This window comes from Camelus ferus, chromosome 1, assembly GCF_009834535.1.
Source record: "Camelus ferus isolate YT-003-E chromosome 1, BCGSAC_Cfer_1.0, whole genome shotgun sequence".
NCBI classification, from domain to species: Eukaryota; Metazoa; Chordata; class Mammalia; order Artiodactyla; family Camelidae; genus Camelus; species Camelus ferus.
Genome location: NC_045696.1, coordinates 25,311,098 through 25,336,212, shown reverse-complemented (window position 1 = coordinate 25,336,212; position 25,115 = coordinate 25,311,098). Strand labels below are relative to the sequence as shown.

The following is a 25,115-nucleotide window of genomic DNA, read 5'->3' as shown; positions in this document are numbered from 1 at the left end:
AATGATCACAACCACCTTCTCAGGCAGGTAGCATGGTTTCTGCTTTACAAACTTTGAAACACTGGTTCCAGAGAGAGTATATAAACTATCCAAGGTCACGGGGTTGTTATGTGATTTTAAACAAGACTTCTTACTCCAGACACCAACTCCAATACACTACTGGTTTTAAAAGTGTGACCCAAGGACCAACAGCATCCGCATCACCTGCAACTTATTATGAAAGCAAACTCGTGGCTCTCACCTCAGACCTACTGAGTCAGAAACTCTGGGAACAGGACCCAGCAGTCTGTTTTACCAAGCCCTCCAAATGATTTGAATGCACACTGAAGTTGGAAAATCACTTCACTCTACAACAGCAAAAACAAAACTGCAGAATTTCCTACTCTACTCAGAACTGTCTTCTATTATATAACCTATTTTGATATCCAGCGTAAAGTTTTACTATGTTTATTATGGAAAAATCATCTGGAATGCACTAAATATATTTTCAAGGAAAAAAACCTATTTTTATGTGGGTGTAAAGAAGTGGAAAGTCCTAAATTATACTCTTTGGCTAGAAGGTAAAGATTTTCTCCTGTCTCTATTCAAAGATTGAATTAATATGAAACAGTTTCAGAAATGTGTAAACAGCTTTTTCCTCATCAAGATTATATTGTCTATGTGAAAAAGACAATGAGAAAGATATTTCTTAAGTTCTGTGCAAGAGATAAATCCCAGAAGGCTAAGCAGAAATGTGATTAAATGGAATTTAGCAGTTTGAAAATATAAGAGGGCAAATACCTTCGTTTTGAAATTTTTGATAATGTTTCCCTGGAAATTTTATATTATTAATCAAATAAAATTTTAGAGTAATTTATACTGATTTTTAAAATGCTGTTTTGTTCAGAATAAATGAACAGATGTGGAATGGTCTTAAATTTTGGATCATAAAACACCCTTGTTTATACTTATAATTTGTAGAAAATATAAAGCAAATCAGTGTAACACAGGATTATCACTGGCTCTTTCCCTGCCTGAGACCATGAGTCCCTCTTCATATGACCTTAGGGAAGGGACCAAAGAGACATTCGTCTCAAAATTTCTTCATGCATGAAACACAAAGATGACTTTCAGTTTTGCCTTTCACATTAGAAATTAAGGAATCAAAATATAAAACCTATGATTCCTATTTTCATTTTTATGTTCATTAAGATAATCTCAAGAGTTTTCTTAGTTCAAGTAACATATAAATGTCAGAAAATATACTATCCATTTAAATCATCTAGATATTATTTATATAGAACAAAATATCGAGTGTTAGTTTTTCCCTAGATGTGGGTTTGCAGCAGGGGCTTTGACATGGAATGGCTGATGCAGAGATGCTTGGATATCAATAAACACTGAACATGGGCTGAGAACATCAAATCATGGGGTTAAAACCAAGCAACAAAGAACTTTGAGCCATAAAAGAAACAAGAGCCAGATGGAGTGAAAGACCTTAAGGAAGAAAATAGGTTGAGATTAAGGTTAGATTTAGTAGCAATGAAAGGAGGTTATATATAAAAAATAGAAGCCTGTAGTTGAAAGACCGTTCCAGAGTCAAAGCTGCTGGAGTGGCTACATGTAAAAAATGAGTTATTCCTAAAAGCTGGAAGCAAGTTCCCTCATGAGATTTTCACAAATGGTATTTTTTTTTAATTTGCCCTGTATTTTATTTATTTTCCTAAGAACACATACTATAAAATATATAACTTCTATATTTAGAAGCAGGAAAAAAAAAGCTACAAAACCACATTTTATCTTTATTCTTCAAGATAATTGGCTTAGTATTTACTTTATGACTGAATTCTTAGTACAATACCACCCGCGGGCTCAAACACATTCAAAAATCTGTATCTTAGTTATTCCATTTAAAGTGGTAGAAAAGGTTCAAAAATGATAAATCCTACTGAAGACAACTATAAGCAATATTTGATTCATATATACTGAAACTTGTTATAAGTAACGGATGATTTAGATAGAGCACATTTAACACTGTCTAGCAATGAACATTTATTATGGGAATATTCGCAGCAGATGAGGCTGTGGTAGATAGTAAACCATCAATCAGATGTGACCCCACAACAAATTGTTCCCCAACAACTGCTTTAATATGTCACGAAGCTTCCAAATAGACAACACTGAACGATTTGTTAAGCCCAAACTACTTCTTCACTGACAAAGCTAAAGACATTTGGTATTTTCATTTATAGGTAGTATCAAAATGAATCGATGGGATCTAGTCAACCGAAATAGAATTTCTATGAGGATGGGCCACTGAAAGTCAGACCTTGATTTCTTCATACAAATTACTCTTAATGATGATCTTTTATTTTATTTCTCACAAATGTTGTAAACATGGAGAATATATTTAGATTCTGAAACTCTAAAAAAGTCAACATTATTATTATTATACTATTATTATATTATTAATTACAGAAACACGTTTTTTACTTAAGCAAAATGGAAAAGGTCCTTTTCACTTATATTTGTTATGAAACTAAGTATTAAGACATTCCTAAATGACACTGCGAGAACGGCAACAATAAAGAGAGCAGAGTTAGAGTGCTCATATACTCATACGGGCATGGTAATTATACTTCAAGAAATACTTATTTGTGGTGCAAAAAAAATCCTTGTGGAAGTCATAGTCAGGCTTAGCCTCCTGATATTAAAGAATCCCCTTCATTTCCTCTGTCACATCAATTATTCCTTCTGTCACACTGATTAGTTATGAACTTTGTTTATCCCTGCAATTAACTGGGCTTACTCCCCCTCTCCTGTGAATATGCATCGTACTGTTCTACCTTGTGTTCTTCCTTAGTCTGTAAGGTGTTTAAACGCATAGGGAATCTACTTCACTTAGTTTCCCCTCCAAAGGACCCCACTCAGGTACATATAAGAAGTGTACATTTCTTATGTGCATTCTATTACTTTATCATCATGTTTCAAACATGGGCTTTGAAAAACCTACATAGATGTAAGAAAATATTGATACTGATACTTATTTGAAAGTACTGTGTTTTCACATTCCAATATTAGGATAAGTGTTTTGGAGGTATAGTATGTATTTTACATGATAAATTGGATACCTGAAATCCAGATTCTTTTGCTAGTTGGATCTCTGAAAATGCTCCAGTGTAGTCACAATGAGTTACATGATGTCTTAAAGAAATGCATTGTTACACAACACTGTAAAATGACTATAACTCAATTAAAAAAAAGTTAAAAAAAAAAAAAAAAGAAAGAAATGCATTGTTGCTCCTAAAGTCACAAGGACTTTGTAGAGGGTTTGGAAGAAAGGGCTCCAGAGTGGATTATTATTATTTTTTCTCCTCTCCAATTAGAAATAAGTATTTAACCTGAGGGAAACTGCTTTTAAAGTTTCTCTTAATTTGTAGACCACAGTCGACCATGAACCCCATTTCTTGCAAGTCCTTGCTGAGTGTGCCAAACCACGAAGCAGAGCTGCCTCCTGACTCCGAGCTGTTCCTGCATGTAGGAATTAAAGAGAGCAAGAAGATGACCTTCCCACCACTTCGTCCTCCTGGAAGGGAAATGGCATGTTTGCTGTTTGCTATAAAAGACACTGAGGCCCTAGCCCTGGGCTCCTTTGCTACAGCACTACCTGGCCCTGTTGTGTCACCCTGTGGGACTTGGGGGCAGGGGAAATGGAGCTCTCACACTCATGCTCCTCTGCTTACCATGCTGTGCGGGGAGTGTACAGTTTGTTAACTGGTCTGCTCTGATTCCCTGAGCCTTCCTGACTACTTCTGGGGACTGCAGAATTCTGGCAAACCAATCTGCTTGCTGGCTTAGTCATTTCTTTTAGAGTCTTGTTACTTTTTGCCAACCCTTATGAGGCTACGGATCTTCTATGACAATTAATGGCATATCTTATAAAAATAAAATTATATACTTTATACTATGACATTAGCATACTAGTTTAGAAAAAATTTCTCGAAAGAGAAATTTGAAAAATATATATGGCTCAAATGTTATCAAATTTTCCAATTGCTACAGTTAATACTTCTGGAAGTATTTTCAAATGATATAACAGCATATTCAACATAATTCTGCTTTATTTTATATAACCATACAATTTGACAGTTGAATGGGAATATAGTGATAATCTTTCTTAGCAGGTGTGCACACGTGATCCCTTCAAACTTCTGGTGATAACCTATGTCAATGTCCACAAGATAAGACAGGTGATTTTCAGATGATTATAGTCATTAGAGCATTATATAACGAATGATCTGAAATCTGAGTGTTCTTAAAAGTGTCAATTAATTTAGCTAAGGTTTATTATCCTTTCTTTATTCTTTTCCTTTTTTAATTTTTCCTTTTGGTGGAACACACATTTAAGCACCTAAGGCAATTCTTCCCTTTCTCTTTGAAGCATCAGACTGTCTTTTTCCGTCTTTCCACATGACTCTGAAAAAAGTTATGATTCCCCATTTTCCAGGCTAATCTGCCTCTACTTTTTTTTTTTTCACATTCCTCATAAGAAAAGTGTCCCAAACTTCTCAACACCCTATTCACCATTGTCTGTATGTCCTTTATTCCACTGTTTTTAAAAGCATAACATTTAGACAATTTCCTTCCTAAAATCTGCATGTCATATGAATATAGCCAAAATAGGGATTTATCTACTTTTTCTAAAATTCACCTCATGATAGTTGATTAAACTAGGATATTTTCACATGAAATGGTTTGAAGTCATTAAAAATATGAATGATTTAAGTCATTCAAAATTAACCTGAAAGGTTTATACTTATGCAGCTGGACTTTATCACACTGTGCTCGAACCATCATCACCCACTTGGAGTACATAAAAGATTCTTATTAATAAATATTGGTGTGTAGAATCAAGAAATGATTTTTTAATGAAGTTCTGCATTTTATGATATTTGAACTGTGACACTACTGATCATTATTCTTAAATTTGAAAACAATTTTTATGTAGTTAAATTAGAAAGAAAATGAAAATATGCACTTTGAATATTATTGGAGGGAGACATAAAATGTAAGCTATGCATAGCTAATAAACAACTATATGTATAAAATTCAAGTATACTATTAAATTTAAATTAAAATAATTTTATTTAAAAATAATTTTTAAAAAGCTGATATATAATTCTATATTTGTATATCAATTTAAAAAAATAAATGCTAATTTTCTATACCTTTAAAAGTGCATTCCACTAGGCATTCAAATGCAGTTTGGGTCAGCCTGTAAATTTATACTCCTTTATGCAGTGCTCTTTGGCATTATGAATCAAGAGCCTTAAAATGATCTTTGAGATAATAATCTTACTCCTCGAAATTCTGCCAAGGGACTGATCTGATTTGTGCTCAAAGATATTTACAGCAGAATAATAGTATAAAATGGGACATAAATTAAGGAAAAGAAAATAAGATAAAAAATTACGTATGTAAGATAATTCTGTCTAAATATATTCTAAATTTTATATATGTGCATTATGTAATGTAATATCCATGTTTACTAATGTGTGTGTATATATGTGGATATAGCTTTTATATTTTTCTTGGTGTTCATATGCATACATGGGTAGGTTTAAATATGGGAAATATGGAAAATAAATAGGAGAAAAGTACTGCATGGAGTTAAAGTGATTATTCTTAAGGGGCTGGATTAAAGTGACTATTCTTATGGGCAGGGGTTATGGTAATTTGAAATTCTCTTTAACCCTGTCCCCCTATTTCCAACATTTCTACATTGACAAGAAACTAACTAAATGGAAAATAAATTGATCTGAGCCTATACGCTTATTTAGAATATAATCTCTGCTAACACTATGATAATTACTAAAACTGGTAATCAACTATTTGCCAAGACCAAGGAACTCCAGAGCATGCAGAATAAAATATTCAGTGTCAGCAAACATTCAATATTAAAATCTTTTTCATGTTTTCCAACATGCTTTGTTCTTGATTACCTAAGTTTCCTGAAATTATCTTTAAAGACATAGGGTTCATTCCTCAACCAGTTGGACATGTATTTTCCACAATAGTCTCGGACTTAGAAAAGGTCTAAAATCCAGGCTATAATCAATCTCCATTTATGAATATAGCCTGGTACCTAACACTCCCAAACATTTAAAAGGTAGTTTTTTAATTACTTATCAATTTAAACTAAGGGGATATTGGGTAAGAAGAACATAATCAGACTTCCTTCTCACCATATTCATGATTTTATTAACTTAATTATTTCCATATCTAGAAAACAATAAATTCAGTTTAACCTCTAATATGATTGAACTTCTGTTAACTGGTTCCTTTTTTTTTTTTTTTTTTGCTTTAGTACCCAAATAGTTGACACTTCTAATGAAGACTGTGACCCACTGTTATATTCTGAAATATGAAAATACATGAGTTTGCAGTGTAATATTAAATACAATATTACATTTAAGAGCATTTGAGATTGTTTCACAGGCTTTCATATTGAGACTGATTTATTTGTGTTATATTTCTATTAACATTAAATCTTCATTTATCAGGAAACACATTCTCAGATCATAGAAGATAACAAGGAAACTTGCATTTGTGAGTTTTTTGTTTTTTTTTTTTTCCTCCTCAAATGGGAGAAAAGCATTTTAGGGGAAAAAGGTCTCACTTGAGATAAAACAAATTTTATTTTATTCATCAATAAAAGACTCCTGTTTTCATGTACTTTTCAAAAATGTCCAGATTCACTTGGACATTTAGGCATGATTTTACATCTACAAGCTTTATGTAATTTACTTTTACATAGTCCCAAATAATTAACCCATAGCACACATGCTATTAGGTAGTTTAAAGGATTAAAGCAATTGTCAGTTGGTTAAAGAGAGAGGACATCCCTGTTCACTTTTCTGCCGTATCAACTTTCCAAACAGCCATTTACAGGGACGTTTAAAAAACATCCTAACTTAGAAGTTGTATATTTTTTAAAAATAATGAATTTCATTGTCTATTTGAGGTGTACACAAGCAAACCTATTAACTGAGTCCTGACTGGAAAAGAGCACAAAGCTTCAGTTCAAGGAAGAGCATTATGCGTCCTGTCTCGGCAGCATTGTATCCATCCCTGTGGTTTTTGAGGATAGAGAAGTTACTTTTCTCTTGCTTAGTGTTTAACTCTTGACACCTCAGAGTACTTCCCTAAGCGCCCATGTTTTCTCTGTCAGTTTCTTCCTTTAAATTAGGCTCTGATGGGATGGGAAAACATAAGGCATTGGCACTGAATTTTCTATAATATGAGGTTCACTGTTGTACCAAACTTATCAGTTGTGATAATGATAGATAATTTTATTCAAGCTACGCTGCAATCCTCGGTAGAATTTCTACTATTTCTCCATGTGTATGCATTATTCACACTAATAGTGACCCTGGAGTAGAAAAAGCTTCTTGTCTCTTAAAACTTTCATTGAGAGGGGTTCAAAATGCACACAGTTAAGTGCTCTTCTGTGTGCATTTAATGTAGAGTGAAAAGCTGCCTGGTGCTCATTTTAGATTCACTGGCAACAAGACAGACAAGAGAGAGTGTGCTAGGAGTCAGGAAGATATATATGAAAAATTAAAAGTTTAAAATTAATTTGAACTTATAATGTAATGCACCACGTGGAAATCTAAAAATCAATTTCCAAATGAAACAGCTTGAAACTTTTTCTTGCCATCTGGTTTTGGACCTGGCTCATTCAATTCCAATTTTGCCCTTGTGAATACTCCAGTTTTATATATACTATATGGGAACGATAATCTTCATGCCACCTAAGCATATCTTGTTGGATTTCCTAAAAATATAGTTGCTTTTGTTTTGTTTTTTCCTACACTAGCAATGTTTTCCAAATGCCCTTTTAATCATGGACACACTTGTCTTTATTTTAAACCAGATGTGCTGTTAGTGTTTGATTTATTAGCATGTTGAATAGTGATTGCATTTTATTTGGCTAATGTTTTAAAAAACGCATCTAACATTTGTGCATCTTTAATGAGCCTACAGTACAGATTGATGAATTCAAATGAAGAGAGGGGAAAAAAACAGATTTGGCTATTTGAGTTGTAAAGTAAGAAAAAGTAGGGCTCAATACACAGACATGGGATTAAATAAGATTATGCATGGAAAGCATTGACAAAATGCTGGCATATAAGACGTCCTCAGTAAATGTTAGCAATTAACCTTTAGTGTGTGTGTGTGTGCTGATAATAAGTAAAACGTTTGAATATATTTAATTTTTTGAAGAAAATATTTATTGAAAAGCCAGTTACTTTATGTATATTCTCTCATTTGTTCCACACAAAATAACATTGTTAGAATACTGAGAATTACATAAATCAAACAACTTCCCTTAAAGTGTGTAGCTAGTAAATGGGAGAGATGTAAGCGGAAATTTGATATCTTTGTTATTTCTTGATGATACTCTTAAATAAGTGTAATGAGTGTGAGCTACCATGCCATAATGTTGTTTTCATTAACTTTAAATGTATCTGTAAGATACTGAAGCCAAAATGTTTGTAATCAAAATTATAAGGATTTAAGCTACAATAGGATACTTAAGAATGCATCTCCCCAGTACATCTGTTTGATCCTTTAGTTCTTAATAATCCAGTCAGATCTACTTGAAAGCAAATGACAGTTACAAGTAAAACTGACTTCTTGTAGCTTCACCACATGATTTTAAACTTAATTATTATAAGTTAAAATTTTGCTTTGGAAAAATATGCCATCAATCCCAAATGACTTACCTAATGTACCCATCCACTTGCTTAGATTCTTCAAACAGATGAATAAAATGATGCTTTTATGCATACATAAGGCATTTAAAATTATAACAGCAAATCCTAAAGATCATCCAGTAATTTAATTATAACATGAAGAACTCTTTTTAGAACATACATATTGAGGCTTCAAGCAACATGTTTATATCTCTATGAAACTTCTACAAAAATGTTTTGTGCAACATAACTGATAAATAGCTGATAAATGTCACAATCACATAATTTACACTCACAGGTAAATTTGCCATTATAAATGATGGACCTTTTATATACAGGATATATTCATATATACATTTATATACTAATTTATACATGCATCCACAAACTAATTTATCACAGTGGTAATACAAAAAACCACTTAATAGTTTTGATACAAATTATTCTGAACTGTCAAATAAACCTTTTAAGAAGATGCTTTGCACAAGACCCATATTAGGCAAATAAATAGTCTTCAGTGAAAAGTTTTCTTCAATAGTGACATTATACATTATTAAACTCTTCACAGGAGAGAAGAAGATCAAATCACAACTTGAACTTTTATTCTAGGACATGATTTTGTATCACTGCTTTTGTTTTTAAGCTATAAAATTGTAAATCTTGCTTATGTAATGAAGCAGGAATTCTACAGAGTTCTAAAGTATGCTGGGTATCTGAAAAATTACCCAGGTAGTTGGTACCATGTTTTGTTCCCAAAATATTGCAATCCTCATAGAACTTGTCTTACCAAGACCTGCAGTGGTCACTGGTTTCCAATTTTATAAATTCCACTTCACTCTCTGCTCAACTCTCAAAGCTGTACCTAACTGATTCTCAACACGCTGTCCATTGGAATTATACTGGGTACTTGACTGTCCCCCAAATGTAGCACATTGCTGGCCTGGGTCAGGTGTCTGGCTCAAAAATACATTACTTGATAACTTTAGTCAGGTTGTTACTGTCATGTAGCAAATGAGGATGATAACAGTAACAGTAGCTTTTGGATGGGGTTGATGAAAGCATTAAATTACAGAAATCAAATAAATTTACACAACACAGAGCCTAGCACAGAGAATGTGCTTAAAAAAAGAAAAATAAAATAAAATTTAAAAACCCGCTCAGCTATATATAGCATAGAACTCTCTATTTCCCTATCTTCATTACTGTAGCTATTATCATTTAAAAAATCTTCCCCTTTTATATCTACTATTAATTCAAAGCCTTAAAAAACTAGATACACATAATTTACAGCTCATTTATTACACTAGTTGTTTTTCCAAATGTTTCTTTATGCCTGTCTTCTCTGATCATTTAAATTATGTTTCTCTTGAGAGCATTCAAAAGATATTTGTTTGAATGAATGTCTATATTTTAGGCTTCCTACTGTACTATATAAGCACAGTATGGGTATATAGTAGATGGACATAAAACATTTTCTAATAGTACAGTACATGTTGTTCCACATTGAATGTACAAATTACCATCATAACATCTTTGGGGGCCTTGAGTGGACATGCACAATTAGCAAATTATCTAACAGTGCATCAGATTTAACTCATCAAATTTGGCAATCAACAACCTCAGCCCTAAATCCCTGCAAGTGTCTCTGCACTGGTCCGTGCTGTCCCTAAACATGAATGGGACACTGTTAGATAAACGAAAATCCGTATTAGTTAGCCAGAAGCAATTCTCGGCCCCTATGGATTCTGGAAGGCACTTCAGTTACATTTCTGGTTGCCCTAAAATAAATTCTTTATTAGCTGACAACTATTACATTAGAGAATTCATGATGTGCCCCTGTCTCTAGAACATAATCTTGGACTTTGCCCAGCTTGATAACTACTTCTTTGATGACAGAGCTTTTGACACTGATACGAAAGGGATCCCACCAAGCATATGTAGGGCCTATCCTAATAGTCTATGTGGTGAACTCTTCATAAACTGACAGAAGGAATGAATTTCTATACTTACTCTGGCAAAATGTCCAGAGCTCTAAATTGACAGTACTGAATTAACTCATTAAACCTTTATATTTGCCTGAATAGCAACGCTAAACAAAAATGTTCTCATGTAAGAATATAGGCTTACTGATTTGCCCTTTTGTACAGAGACAGAATTCAAGCTGTAGCTATTCACATAAATATTATTCATAAATGTATACAGTTTTTTTCTTGTGTTTTCATACTATTAATTGGATAACATCCTACTTATTTCTACAAAAGAACTCCATTACATAATGGAATGTGAAGCATATATGGTACTTATTTGATGTATAGTTTTTTTAAGCAGAATTTGGACTAAATGTCATAATGAATCTGTTAAGTATAAACCACATCCTGCCTAGAAAGTAACGGGTTCACACTATTTTATCCCTATTATCAAGTACAGCTGCTTCCCCCTTTTAATCCTATAGCATAGACTTTTCCTAGACCATATCAACATACCTTTCTATACACCAAAGTTCCTAGGTTGGTTATTTGAAATTTATATTTTCAAGAGCACATTGTCTTGGCTCTTCAATAGCTGAAGATACTTTGAGATACCACAAACTCAGGATTAGGCACAATTTTTGTACTTTGAAAGCCAGTTGCTTTCTCATTAAAAAAAAAAAAAAAAAAAAGAGAGAGAGAGAGAGGAGGGCACAAATGGAAAGACAAAGCAAAGAAACATAAAACATATCAGTATAATCATCCAGAAGTTAATAAGTGATTTACAGAACAGACTGAATGCTGGAGCTAAGCTTAACCAGTTTTACCCTGAATAATGGGTTTTGGTACGAAATGAAGAATAGAATGACTTCAGAATATAATTTGTATATTTGCAGTTTTACCCCTCTCCCCACACCCTGAAACAGCACCAAGCCCAACCTTAGTTTAGTTTTGCTGTTTTTTTTTTTTTTTTTTTTTTTTTTTAGCATTGTAGTCATTTACCTTATTTGGAGACACAGCTGTTAAAGGGAAAGAAAGTTCACCCCCCTAACTTCCCCACCCCACCAAAAGAATAAAGTCCAAAGAATTATAAATTGCAAGTTCCTAGAGGGTTGAAATCTGTGTATTACATATAATATATATAATATTTTTTTCCTATTGATAGACCAAGTTTTGAATACTACTTAATGAATGGCTTTCAAAAACCTAACGTGGAATCACTATAGAAATTTCTTTTTTTTTTTTTTTTTTTGGTGAAGGTATATATGGTTTTTAAGGTTCCAGTTCAGGACTTTAAATCTTTGATTTGATTTTTACATTATAACTGTAGAATTGTGATCCTTTGGTTCTTTTTCTTAAATTCTACGTGGCTGAAGAAGAACTTTAGATGAGGTGTAAGCCCAGATGAATGCTCTACTCTCTGAAAATGTAATGGCCTTTAGCTGTAATGCACTTATTTTCTTTCCTTTTCAGAAATAGTTTGGATGACCTTGGTATCTTAACCAAACAAAAAACTTTAACAGATAAAAGATTCCCAGTCTTAACCGATCAAGGTCACAATTTGATTCACATAATCTTTTAACTGACTTAAGCAAACAGACTTCATTGTAAACGCTCATCACTTTCTGAATTTCTATTTTGAAATTTTAATTCTTTATCAAGTAACGAAGTCTGTGAACACAACTGTATTTTACTCTCTTTTTTTTCTCTTTTTTAAACAACTCAAGTAACTCTGAAGGTTGAAGGTCTGAATTTGAAAACGAAGAAAATGAAATTGCTCTCAGATGGAGGCCTAATGTTAGCTCATGATCCATCCTGAAGCAAAAATTGTATAGCTCAGTTGTAAACCCTTTGAAAATGTAGCTTATAATGGAAGTGCTGACACCATCTTAACTATGGATTCATGAACCCCTGTAAGAATATATCTAAGGCATTTCATCACTGTCAATGTATCTCACTTCTTAAAATTCAACAACCTCTTCAGAAATCCTTATTTCCTTTTTAAGTTCCCTAACAAATTCTGCTTAGTGGAATTTGGCTAATGAATCTTCTCCCTGGAGTGGAGAGGGGTAGGAACTAACCAGGACACACATAACGGAACCTGCAAACACACCTGATAAGGGTGGTGGCACCCCTGCATTCTCAGATCGCTCTGCTCACAGGTGTGTTATGACTTCATCAAGGATACAGGATGCTGAAGCTATATTCTCCACAATGGACCAGCACTCTGCTTCCTGGGCTTTCCCCGTTTTTGATAAAAGTGTGTATTCTCTCTGTAAGTTACATACCAACAACTACTTTCTACCTATTTTCTAACATGAAGAACACTTCAAAGCTCTATTTTTCCCCCATTTGTCATCCAATAAAAAATGCATTTTAAATAAATATTATATAATATCTCAAGGTATTTTAATCACATGGCCGGAAACACATTACATGAATAATACATAGATAACTAAAATAAAATTTTGAGGTTAAAAGTGAAAACAGTGAATTTGAATAAAAGTTAGACAAAATGGCTGTGGATAAGATATACTCAGTTCATAAATTCTAAGACTAAGAAAAGTCTATTATTCTCAAGAGCCAAGTTTTTCTTATCAAACTCTCACATGCATTTTGCTGAATTTCTCAAATGCTATTTTTCAAATAGCACTAGAGAACACAAGTGAATTTTTCAACAGATCCTAGTATAGTTGTTAAGCATACTCTTTCATTTCTGTATCTAAAAAATACTCTCATAATCTTTTGAACTTCTAGAAAAAAATACTCATTTCAGACTTGGCTTTGAAATGTATTCTTCAGTTGCAGGGAAGATAAGGTATTAAGTCTATTTATTGCATACAGATGGAGATTAAATAATTTAAACAAATGAAAAACAGAAGTGGTGATTATACACAGTACAAAGAACATTCTACATTTTGCATGAATATTCATACTGTTCAGTTTCCAGATTCACAATCTCACATTATAAATTACTTCTGAACAACAACGTTGCTTTCTTTTTTCCTTACTGCACTACTTCCTACATGAGTATGCCAGAATTTTGCAAGTTTTAAAATACTATAAATACATTCATATTGTTCTACAACTAAAACTGAAATTTAAATAATGGGGTAAAATTATAGTGATAATAATGATTTCCCAACATTAGAGAGGGGAGATATAGGACTTAATAAAAAGTAAGAAATGAGTAATTAATAACTAAAGTCATAGAATATTTTTATCCCTAGTCTAATTCTTCAGATACTTTGCTCATTCATCTAATAATATTTATTGAGCATCTATTAGGTGCAAGATAGCATGTTAACAAAGATGAATCAAAGACAAAATTACTGTTCAAATAATTTACAAAGTGCCAAACATGTAAGACATAGATACATGTAAAAACTGGCAAATGCCTTCTACTCTAAATAAAATGTCCTAGCATTCAAAAGATGAAATACTACTTTCAGCATGTGGTTGAGGGACATTTGAACCAGCATTCAAGGCTAGTATAGGGGTAAAGGGGCATTCCAGGAGAAATGTCAAAGGCAAAATGATCCATTTATATTTCTTCAAACCACGAAATCTTAAATTATTTTGGTGTTGGTTAAAGAGTAAATCATGAGTATTCAAATTTTATTAGTGAAAGCCTTTATTTCTTACACAATAACAAAGAATGTGAGATGTTGGATTGTGTGAGGTACTTGCTAAAACAAAATACAGTTTTTTACTGGCTCATGTAACTAGGAAAGACTTCAGAAGCAATATTCTAAAAATGGGCTTATAGGTAGTAGGCATCAGCACATTTTTTTTTAAACTTTCAAGGTTTAAACAAAAACAAAACTAGAGCATATTCCAAAAAAATTCTAAGTAAGTATTAATACATTATACGGGACCATGCAGATAACTATATGAAACCTAAAATGGCACTCCCTGAATATTCCCATGTTACCGCTTCAACGCACCATGAAGTAAAATAACATAACGCCACAGAATGCTCATAATACATTCTAACCCTTCATAGAGGGGGAGAAAACTGCCAGAGAGGTTTTCTTGGCTTAGCAAAAAATAGACATGGACAACCGGCTGCTGTAATTTATAAAAGGAAGCAAGTATGAATGTTCTGTGAAAGAATCTTCTGAATTGTCAAAAGTTTTGATAACTTTATGCTCTCTTGCCATAGTTAAACTCCTATCATAACTGAGACGCCTGAGTGAACTCAGCAGACTTTCAGGAGATTTAAATGGAGGCAAGGTTAAGGGAAGTTGTGGGTGGACATTAATGACTGATGGGGGGTTGGCCCCTCCCCCTAGCTTCATCAGCAGCTGCTCTGATTGGTCAGTGTTCCTGTTGGCCCAGGTGGGTAATGTTCTGACTACCCTCCTTGGTTCCACCTTCACCCACTTACAACATTTACACCTCTTTTCCTCTTTATGTACATTTACCTCCTATCTTCACTTTTGATAGTAACTGGTAACTATGAAAATTTAGCTTAAATTCTAATTCCCAATAGCAGACATTTTAAAAAACGATATAATTTTAAATTCCCATTTTGTTAGCAATATTGACCATCCACAATGTAAACTTCTCTGTAAAGTTATGCTCATTGGAGGGGAGCTGTTTACACCTCTCAGACTTTCTTTTCAGTGAAAGTAGTTGAATGAAAAATAATTAGTTCCTTTAAGCCAAATGAAGATGATGTCAGCAGTGTGTTTAAGATATCTGGTTAGTTTATCATGAAATGCAAACTTATGATCATTTATGCTATGCTCTGAACTAATCAGAAGAGACATCCACCTTCCCTTGAGGAGTTCATATATTGTGATTAAATAGAAAAGCATGCGCCTGAGGGAAAACTTGCTGGCCTACTAACCTATATTTGAGATTCATGTTCATTGATGAGCTTAAAAATCCCTGGGTAGCCAACAATAATCAGCATTTTTTCCAATCGTTCTAACCAGTCAGCTTACAGATACCTGTTTTGAGCAGACTGGCCACAAGCTGTCAGCGTCACTTCTCACAGGCCACCGCTATTCCCTGCTCTATGATGCTACCACTCCTCAGCCCTGCCCCCAACCCCTCTCTCAGAATGGTGGCCCCTGTTAATACAACAAAAATGGAAATTGTCAGTGTGGGCAGGTTGCCATATGGAGGTTGACAGCTGCTCAATCAGATTAAGACAAATGCACATAGGCAATGTGAATGCAAAAAAAAAAAAAAAATCATTTCAGAAGAAAAAACTGTTGTTTTGTTACTATTACTCTTTTTCAGAATTTTTTAGAAATAGAATGTCAGTTTTAAAGATTGTTCTGTAAAGCAGATAAGCTTGAATTGGTATTGATATCAAGCAAATTTTAAAAAGTAAAGTAACCTTTTAAATATTTTGCGTTTTGAGCCTTGATCCTCTTTGCTTCCGGCCATAGTGTTTAACTGAAGAAGGCTCATTCCCCCTCCCCACCCCAACCAGTATATACATATGCCTCAGCTAGGTATTCTACAAAGTAGGTATTCCCTACTTCTGGCAAAGAAAACAATGTTGAAGAATTGTAAAAATATGTTTGAAAAGACTGTATAATGTGCCAAGAGAAAAGTAACAGAATTTCACAACTCACACAACCATCAATAGCCAAGCTCATGAATAAATAACTATTTACAACATGCACATATGCAGATCAAGGTAAAGCTACTTTGCAGGAACTCAGAATCTCTAGAAAATATTTATGCAATGCACACACAGTGACAAAAAGAGGCACTAAAAAAAGAAATAATTTTAAAAGTAAAGAACAGGCAACACGTTTAAAGTTATCCAGTAACTTGCCTGACCTTCCAAAAATACACAAGACTCTTTTAACAGTAAACGAAATCTGTTGCTATGATTGCCTGTTCCTGAACTTGACTGAGTCGTATCACATTGTCAGCAAAGCTAGCAGATTTCTAGCTGAGCAAGTTACAGTCCATTGGAAAAAGTAGTCACATGTTCAAAGATGACACATTTCAGGCTTGATTTACAAATAAAACCCAGTGCATCTGTATTTAAAGCTTTTTGAATGAATAACTGCCTAGGAACACACGTGCCTTGAAATAAACCTTTCTGACTAGGTTAACCATTTTTCTAAAATCTTGCAGCTATCTAACTTTCTCACTGGGTGGCTAAGGCTGCAAAGTCTACTGCTAAAGTTTGTCACAGGAAATGATACTAGCAGGGCCTACTGTCTTTGAAAAATTTATATAGGAAGTGCAAGTCAACCCTCCTGATGTCCCCTAGAGTTGATAACACTATATATCTCTAGATCCCAAGCCACCAAAAAGCTGCCATGCAGGCTAACATGAATAACAGCTTGCAGTTTGCAAGGAAAAAACCCTTGAAAATCCATTGATAACACCAGGAAAGACAGCAATGTGGTGATGCAGCTTACAAGGCCTGAAGATAATTTGCAGCTCCACTCCTTGGGGCCGCATCTGCAGCAACCACTGAAGCTACGTGCTTGCAGGAACTTTTCCCTCAAAAGTACAGTAGGTGGAAGATTTGCAATATCTTTAATGCAACAAAGGGAGAAACAGAAAGATCAAACTGAAGGACCTCATGTATTTAGAAAATCCTGCTGAGATGCTGTGATAAATTATTAAAACTTCTTGTTAATGTTCATGCCTCTCTTTAACCTCGTATTGTAACATTGACAGCAAAGCAAAGGTGGGCAGACCCAGAAAACATTCCTAGAACTGAGAAAAAAAAATATTAGGTGAAAAGGATGCATCTGCAAAGCAAAATCTTAGATATCTCTCATCGAGATTTTCCCTCAAAACATGCACACATGGTCCAGAAAGTCTGTCATGGGATATTTCTGCGGCAACATTTTGGCTTACAGCGTTCACAGAGCAGGTACCCTGATAACTTGTGTTTAGTATAAACAAATGGCATTCAGGTAAAGCAGAATCAAGTGAACTTTATAGAAAGGCAGGACCAAAGTCCCAAAAATTCTCTCTCATCACATAATTTTTCGACAGCAGAAGAAAATGGATTACAACACTCTCAATTATTGAAAGGCTTGTTCTCTTTCAGCTGATTTTTTTTTCAATAAAGTTAATGCAATTTATCTTTATTACTACATCAACACTGATGGAGTCAGCCAGAAAATCAGTGTTGGCAACACTGCATTTCATAACATCCGTCTGATCATTTCATAAAATCTGCTAACAATTCAGGAAGCTAACATAGTCAGGACCCATTTCTTTTCTAAAATAATGCAGCTTCCTAAGGATAACACACATAGCCTTGCACTAGAGCAACATGCATTTTGCCCTATATCCTCCCTGCTGGAAACAATCCTCATAATGCTTTGAAAGCCCGCAAAACCAAAAATTGCAAAAATATATTTATATCAATAAGAGAGGAAAAACTCTTTTTCCTAGCCACCTGCAACACAGATCCTCTTTCCTGAATTAAAAATCTGATTCCAGACAGAAGCAGTTCCCCTACCTTTAGCTGCCCTCAAGCTGCCCTCAAGTTCCCACTGACTAGCCTTGCTAACTCCATTTAGAGCTTTAACACAAAACTTTCATCACTTACCCCCTTTCCAAGGTTTTCCTTTCCAGGGGGTCCGAGTCAGCTTGCTCTGAGTTGGTCCAGAGAAAAAGAGCATCAAAACGAAGAGAAGTTCAAGCCTAGTAATTTTCCCCACTTTCTCTGATGATAACATTTCCACAAGTTAATTTCACAAAATCTCTCACATCCTCTTCCCTCCCGGTTATTAAAAGAGCATCAATCATTGAAAAACCTGAGGTAGGTGGTGTTTTGCCATCTTTAACAGCTGAAGGAGCAGCTCCCTGATGTAGCCCTGAGCCAAGCTACATTTCTCACGATCCGATCCGGCTCTCCCAGCACGCAGTCAGCACTGCTCCTGGAGCTATAAAATAATTTCTGATCTCCACTTTGCTTTCAGTGGGAATATATTCCTCAGCGTTCTGGGTGAGCTTGATTGAAAATGATAAAAACAGTAATGTCTGTGTCCAGCAGAAAAGAGAAAAGATGTCAGGATTGTGTGAAAAAGATGAGAAGCAGTTGTACTGACAGCTTTCAGGCTGCTGTGTGATCCTAATAGCCGTGCAACCAACCAAATTGCTCTTTTAAGAGTAATAAGGCTTCAGTGAAAGCCGGTGTCACTGCCACTTGGGTGGGTAGTGCTGGGCTTGAAAATCACCCAGGAACCGCCACAGATAACGACTGCTTCAGCCCCGCTTCAGAATATTAAGGGCAGAGCAAAATATAATATGCACAGAGGGTAGTTAATCTTTTGTGTGCATAGACGAGGATTCCAGCAACGTAGTAGGGAAAGATGCAGAACTTGAAACGTGTTTAGTTTTTCCTTCACTTCACCTCATGATGTTAAAAGGGGATTGCATCTGCACTAATTATTCATAAAAAGGTCTGAAATATTTATTAGAAGAACAACAATCAGTGTATGATTTTTATCCCCAGCAATACAGCAGACGTGGCAAGTTCTCAATAGTTTCAGTCCTCTTCTGTATTAATGTCAGTTTCTCTGGGCGTTTCTGTGTCATCTGAATGAACCACTGTGAACGCTTTAAACAAACTTTTGGAAATACCAACAAAGACTCTGTCAGGGCTGTGCTAATGACACATTCAGGGAAGCATATTTTTTTTATTTGTGTGTGTACATCACCATGGAAATACAAAAAGCTCCCTGAGTCTCTCGGTCTTCTGTAATTATATTTAGGAAAACATTACTGATCACAAGGTGTGGTTATAATTAACATCCGGGCACAGGACGACGCCCCTGGATTGTCAAAGAGGAGGTGGGTGAAGGCAAATCAAATAAAAGTTAATTTGGTCTGCACTGCCTGAAGTGAATTAGCATGACTGAAACATTCTGGCCAATATTTGAAATCTGTCTACATCTTAGTATTATCTACATGGTCACTTATTCCTTTAATCAGTCAGCCACAATGCATGAATTATGCATTTATGTACTTCAGAGTAATCAATTGCTATATAATGATAACCTCCACTTTTATGATGTTACCACTTTCAAAATGGGATAAATTGGCCTTTTCAACTCATGCTATTGGAAGAGGTACTTTTAGAAGAATAATTTACCTTATTAAGATTAGCTATATTACATTTAAAAATATAGTTATTAAAATTTGCTTTTATATAAAGGAAAGAATGTTTGTCAAAGATATTAGTGGGATACATAAAGCAAACTCTCAGCTCATCCCTTAGTTTAAAAACAATAATCAACTTGTATTCAACTTTCAATTAATTTGAAAACTTTTGAGGGAAGTGAGAAGAGTTCATATCATGCTTGTTTTATAAACAGAGAATTTAAAATTTTATGTCTCTGGATGCTTTAAAATCGTTAAGTTTATATAAGTCGGAAACTTGTTTTCCCTTTACTAGTCAGTCTTCACCTTTTTTACTTGATCCTTTCCTCTCTCCTTACAAGCATGTAAACAGAAGTTGGTGAGATGAATTGGTGAACTTCTCACCATCACCTTCTGAGGAGGATTCTCCAAACTTATTTACAGTCAACTGGCTCCAATCCCCTTGAAAGAAAGAACATAACCTTTCATAATTAGTGAGGTTTCTCATTTTTAATTACCTGGGCCTTAGGATGAAGAGGAAAATATCAAATGTAAACATGATAAAAGGAAGTCGGTAGAGACATTCAACATTTCAGAAGGGTCTGGCCAGAAGGAGGTTAATAGGAAAAGCACTCTTTCTTTAGTATAGGGATACAGTTGGACAGACTCTAAGAAAATTTCAAGTTTAAATCTTCAAGATTTACTTCCTTCTTGGTGACCCCTGGTCACCACCAACCCACAGCTCTCTCGGGTAGAGAAATTAAACTGGATTTGGAGAAACCAAATCACCATCGCTCATCGAGGGAAAGCCATTCTCTGCTAGACTCATCTGACTGACACATGAAGTGCTAATCAGAGTCTCTAGATGCCACAAGGAAGAAGGGGAAACCTCAGATGGATGGGAGTACCAAAGAGAATGAATAAGGGTGGTGTTTGAAGAAGAAGAGAAATACTGAGTGGAGGGGTCGTTCTCATGAGACACATTTCTGCACTGGTATGAGTGTGGAAATGCCTTCCCACTTAAGTTAATATAAAAAAAATAAACTAGCTAACTGATTACAAGTTCCAAGTACCTTACATGAATTAAATCATTTATCCTGACAAAAACTCAGTGAAATAGGAATAACAATCTCCATTTAGTACATTAAGAAACTGAGGCACAGAGAACTTTTTAACTTACTCAAAGTTGTCAAGCTTTTCTGAAGTCAAAAAGCTCAGTTCTAAGACTTTGCAAATCACTACACTGTGCTCTCTACTAAACTGCTCTCTGTGCTCTTAACCCTTCTGAACTAGCTGGCTCTTAAGTGACATCTTTATATAAAAGAATAACAAATAATGATGGCACATGCAATAGGTGCCGGGTTCTATGGGTTTTAGTTTTTCCATCTTCACAAAAACCTTGATGAACACATTCTCATTCATACTTTACGGATAATTACTTGTTCAGTATCATATAAGGAGTAAAGACAGAGCCAGATTTGAATATTGTGTGGGCTCAGAGCTTGCCTTTGTGCTTCTGTTTTCCAAAGTCTGCTGCGTGGGTCTGGGGAGACCAGACAGGGCTCCAGTGGGGCTGGGAAATGAGAGAATTGAGGGGGCTCTTATGGTATCTGTGACACGGAGTCTTCCATTGGCGTTGGCAGCTGCAGGGAGGTCTAGGGCTGAGAAGGTCCCAGAGGAGGCCTCCTGAGAGGAGCAATCGGAATAAACTTCCTCACCATCTACATTTTCTTTAAGGAAAACAGGAGGAAAGAGAAAAACCCAGCAAGACCTGACTTACAGATACTTAGAGCAAAACACAATAAATGCTTTAATGTAGGGTGTAATAAATTGTCAGGAAGACTGCACAGAGTTCCATAAAGGTGGTATATACACCGCTTACCCACAGAGGATATGTTCCGAGATCCCCCGAGGATGCCAGAAACCAGGGATAATACCAAACCCTCTACACACACACACACGTTTTTTCCTATACATACATACCTATGATAAAGTTTAATTTATAATTAGGCATAGGAAGAGATTGACAGCAGGAACTAATAATAAAATAGAACAATTTAAAAAATATATTGTAATAAAAATTATGTAAATATGACCTCTTGCAATTTAAAACTTGTGACTCGTTTATTTCTGGAATTTTTCACTTACTATTTCTGGACCACAGCTGACCACAGGTAACTGAAACCACAGAAAACAAAAACCATGGATGGGGGTGGCGGGTGGGGATACTGTATTAAAACAGAGTGCAGTGAAAGAAAGGAGAAAGACTTGGTTCTGCTAGGATATTCCAGGCTGAGACGATGGCCTTTTGACTAAGAATCAAGTGGTAAGTATATATTTTAGGACTAGGTCAAGTCAGGCGAGAGGCAGAGAATAATTCAGGCTGAGGGAGTCGCATGAGCCTGGTCACAGAGATGCAAGAAAGCCTGAATCCTTCCAAGAACTGCCAGGAAGACAGCATGGCTGGGAGATCTGAGCATATGGGTGAGTAGCAGGAGATGAGGTAGCAATAATAGGCAGGGGCTAGATTAAATTTTTAAAATACGCTTACTATCTTAGGCTTTTCTCTTGGTGATAGGAGGAAGTCAATGATGAGTTTAAACCAAGGAAATTACATAATCCAAAATCGGTTTTCAAAAAAAAAAAAAAATTTTGGCTGCAGGATGTTGGAGAGTGAAATTGGAGGCAAAAAAAGCATTTAGAAAGATAGCGATATTCCAAGCAAGATGTATTTGCAAACTGAACTAAAACAGTAGGAAGAGAGTAATTTGAAATAAATTATAAAATTTAGTATCATAATCTATTAATTCAACAAACATTTAATAACCACATATTTTGAGCCACGTAAAATGCTAGGTATTTTAAGATGAATAAGACAAATTTTAATAAGACCCTATTATCAAGATGCTTTATCCTTAAGACTTTGGGAACTAAATAGACACGGGGAAGAATGGAACATTGCTTCATTGTCTCAACTCTCTTCTTTAAATACGTCTTTATAAATTAGATTTTGTCTGACCTACTAACATTTGCTCCAACTTTGACAGCATTAAGTAAGACTTAGGTATCTTAGCAATTACATTAAGTTTTATTCTAATATAGCTATTTATTCTTTCCTAATAACACTCCTTGACATCTTGATATTTATACTCAATAAACACCATCTTATCTTTTATTTGTTTTCTTAACAGGGATATAAACTCACTAATCTCTAATACTAGGTAACAATGGTGTGATGTCAGCCATTCTGCTATGCATTTAATGACTGAAAATGTACAAAATAAAACCTTTTCTACTGAGTTTACAACTGAGAATATTACCAAGCATTTGAAGAGCTGATTTTTCTACCAATATGTTTTTCTTAACCTCACAGATTGTACTCACTTCATTAGATGTGACTGCAAATTGAGCAGATCACGTTTATGAAAATTCTGTGAGTTCGGTCATTAGGTAGCTGGGTGGTTCTTAATGGGGGGAAATTATACCTTTTCCCCAAGGGACATTGGGCAACGTTTGGAGACATTTCTTGGTTCTTGCAATGAGGGGTGAAAGGATGCTAGGACACGTACTGGCTAGAGGCCAGAAGTGCAGCCAAACATCCTATAATGCCCAGGACAGTCCCCCCAAAAGAAAAATAAGCCTGGCCAGAAATATCAACAGTGTCCAAACTGAGAAACTCTGCGGTACCTTCAGCTTGTCTGACCATAGGTGATGATTCCTCTAGCCACTGTGTCACTGCAGTGTAGCAAGAACAAATGCTCTTCTTGACTGAAGCTCTCAAAGTACCCACAGAACACATCTTACTAGGGTGCTCCTCTGCAGCACCAATGAAAATAGTCTGTTTATGTTCTTGTACTTTGAAAAAAGGCTCCCATTTCTCCTATTACAATTTACTTACAAGGAATTGTTCATCCCCCTGACCCCTTTATAATAGACCAAATAAGTGGTGGATTTACTTTGCTGGCATGTTGGGAGGGGCCCAGGGATAATGTGTATATCAGGAAAAATCATTCCTGTTTGGAAAATTCTATGTCCTTCTATTTCTCAAAAAAAGCCAGAGAAAATCATTGGGCGAAACTTAGCTGTCTGGCTCCCCAACAACTTTCCCTCGTCTTAACCTGACAATGATTATTCTCTAATAACTACAGGTTGCACTCTCCTAACTATATTTTATATGCTGTATTAATAAGCCATCAGAAAAGTTTAGCTGGGATTTAATCAAGATGAGAGCTGTAAATCAGCCGTAGTATTAGCTTGATAACTCTTGAAAGACCATAGAGAAGTTTGTTAATACATGCATTTGTACATATATACATAAATAAAACATTGTCTTAATTACTGTTATTACTCTCCAATTCTGTAGCATTCTATTTTGACTACCCAAGCCAAAATACAGATTTGAATATTTCAATGCTATATTAAAAACACATTCTAATTTTTTTGTTCTTACCATGTTTTACTTAAATGGAATCAATGAAATATTGGATATGTCCCTTCTACCTCAGTCCACTGTAAACACAAATCATTCCATATGCTCAATAAGAGAAACATGCCTTGAAATCTGTACAAGTTATGGGTTTAATAGAGAAGAACAATTCTGACTCCATATTTGATCTCTTCTTTTGGCTTTAACCCTGTGCCCTGTTTTCCAGGCTTAGTCTTACTAGCTGTGCACCTTTTGTAAGAGTGTTGCCTTTAACCTCTCTGGTAAAGAAGAAAGCCTATTCTCAAGGCTCTGATCTTTAAGGGTATTAACACTTTTGCACTTATATAAAGATAGCAAGTTGCAGAATAGAAAATAACATTTGTTTTGTTTGAAGTTTTATAGCAGCCTGTAAAATTGACCCACGTGGACAGCTGCAAGAACAAAGAATTCTTACAGCAAGAAGTTTGCAACAACCAACCACACCCTCTCCCTTTTTAGTATAAAAGGAGCCTTAATTCTGACTTCAGTAAGATGGTTCTGCCATCTTCTTGGTCTGCTGGCTTTCTGAATAAAGTAGCTATTCCTTGCCCCAGCCCCTCGTCTCCCGATTTATTGGCCTGTCATGCGGCGAACAGAACAAGTTTGGTCTCAGTAACATGGTGACATATAATATGTATTAACTTTATTTATAACTATATATTAACTTTATGTATAAATATTATAGTTATACTAAGGTTAAAAAATCAACTTTGGTTAACTGAAATCTCTTATTTAACAAAAAGAAAAATTCATTTGTTTTCATTGCTGTTGAGAAATATTTCAAAAGATTTTCATTCCTTTTTTGTTTGCCAGTGGTTTCTGTGGAGTGAATGTGGAGTGAACATTTCTGAACCCTTCTGA

The 25,115-nt window shown here is 35.0% G+C and overlaps 1 protein-coding gene across 5 annotated transcripts in view; it reads right to left on the bottom strand.

Annotated features, from left to right (window-relative positions):
- The window catches only part of ROBO2 (roundabout guidance receptor 2), a 1,149,410-nt gene extending 1,130,636 nt beyond the window's left edge, over window positions 1–18,774 (bottom strand). For 4 of the 5 annotated variants that reach the window (XM_032489698.1, XM_032489727.1, XM_032489717.1 and 1 more), the window contains exon 1: window positions 18,255–18,773. In XM_032489698.1, coding sequence (XP_032345589.1) covers window positions 18,255–18,384 — 130 coding nt within the window. In that variant the 5' untranslated portion in view covers window positions 18,385–18,773. Of the gene's footprint in view, window positions 1–18,254 lie in introns of all 5 variants that reach the window. The other variant, XM_032489706.1, reaches the window with a different exon arrangement.
- Window positions 18,775–25,115: the final 6,341 nt, after the last annotated feature.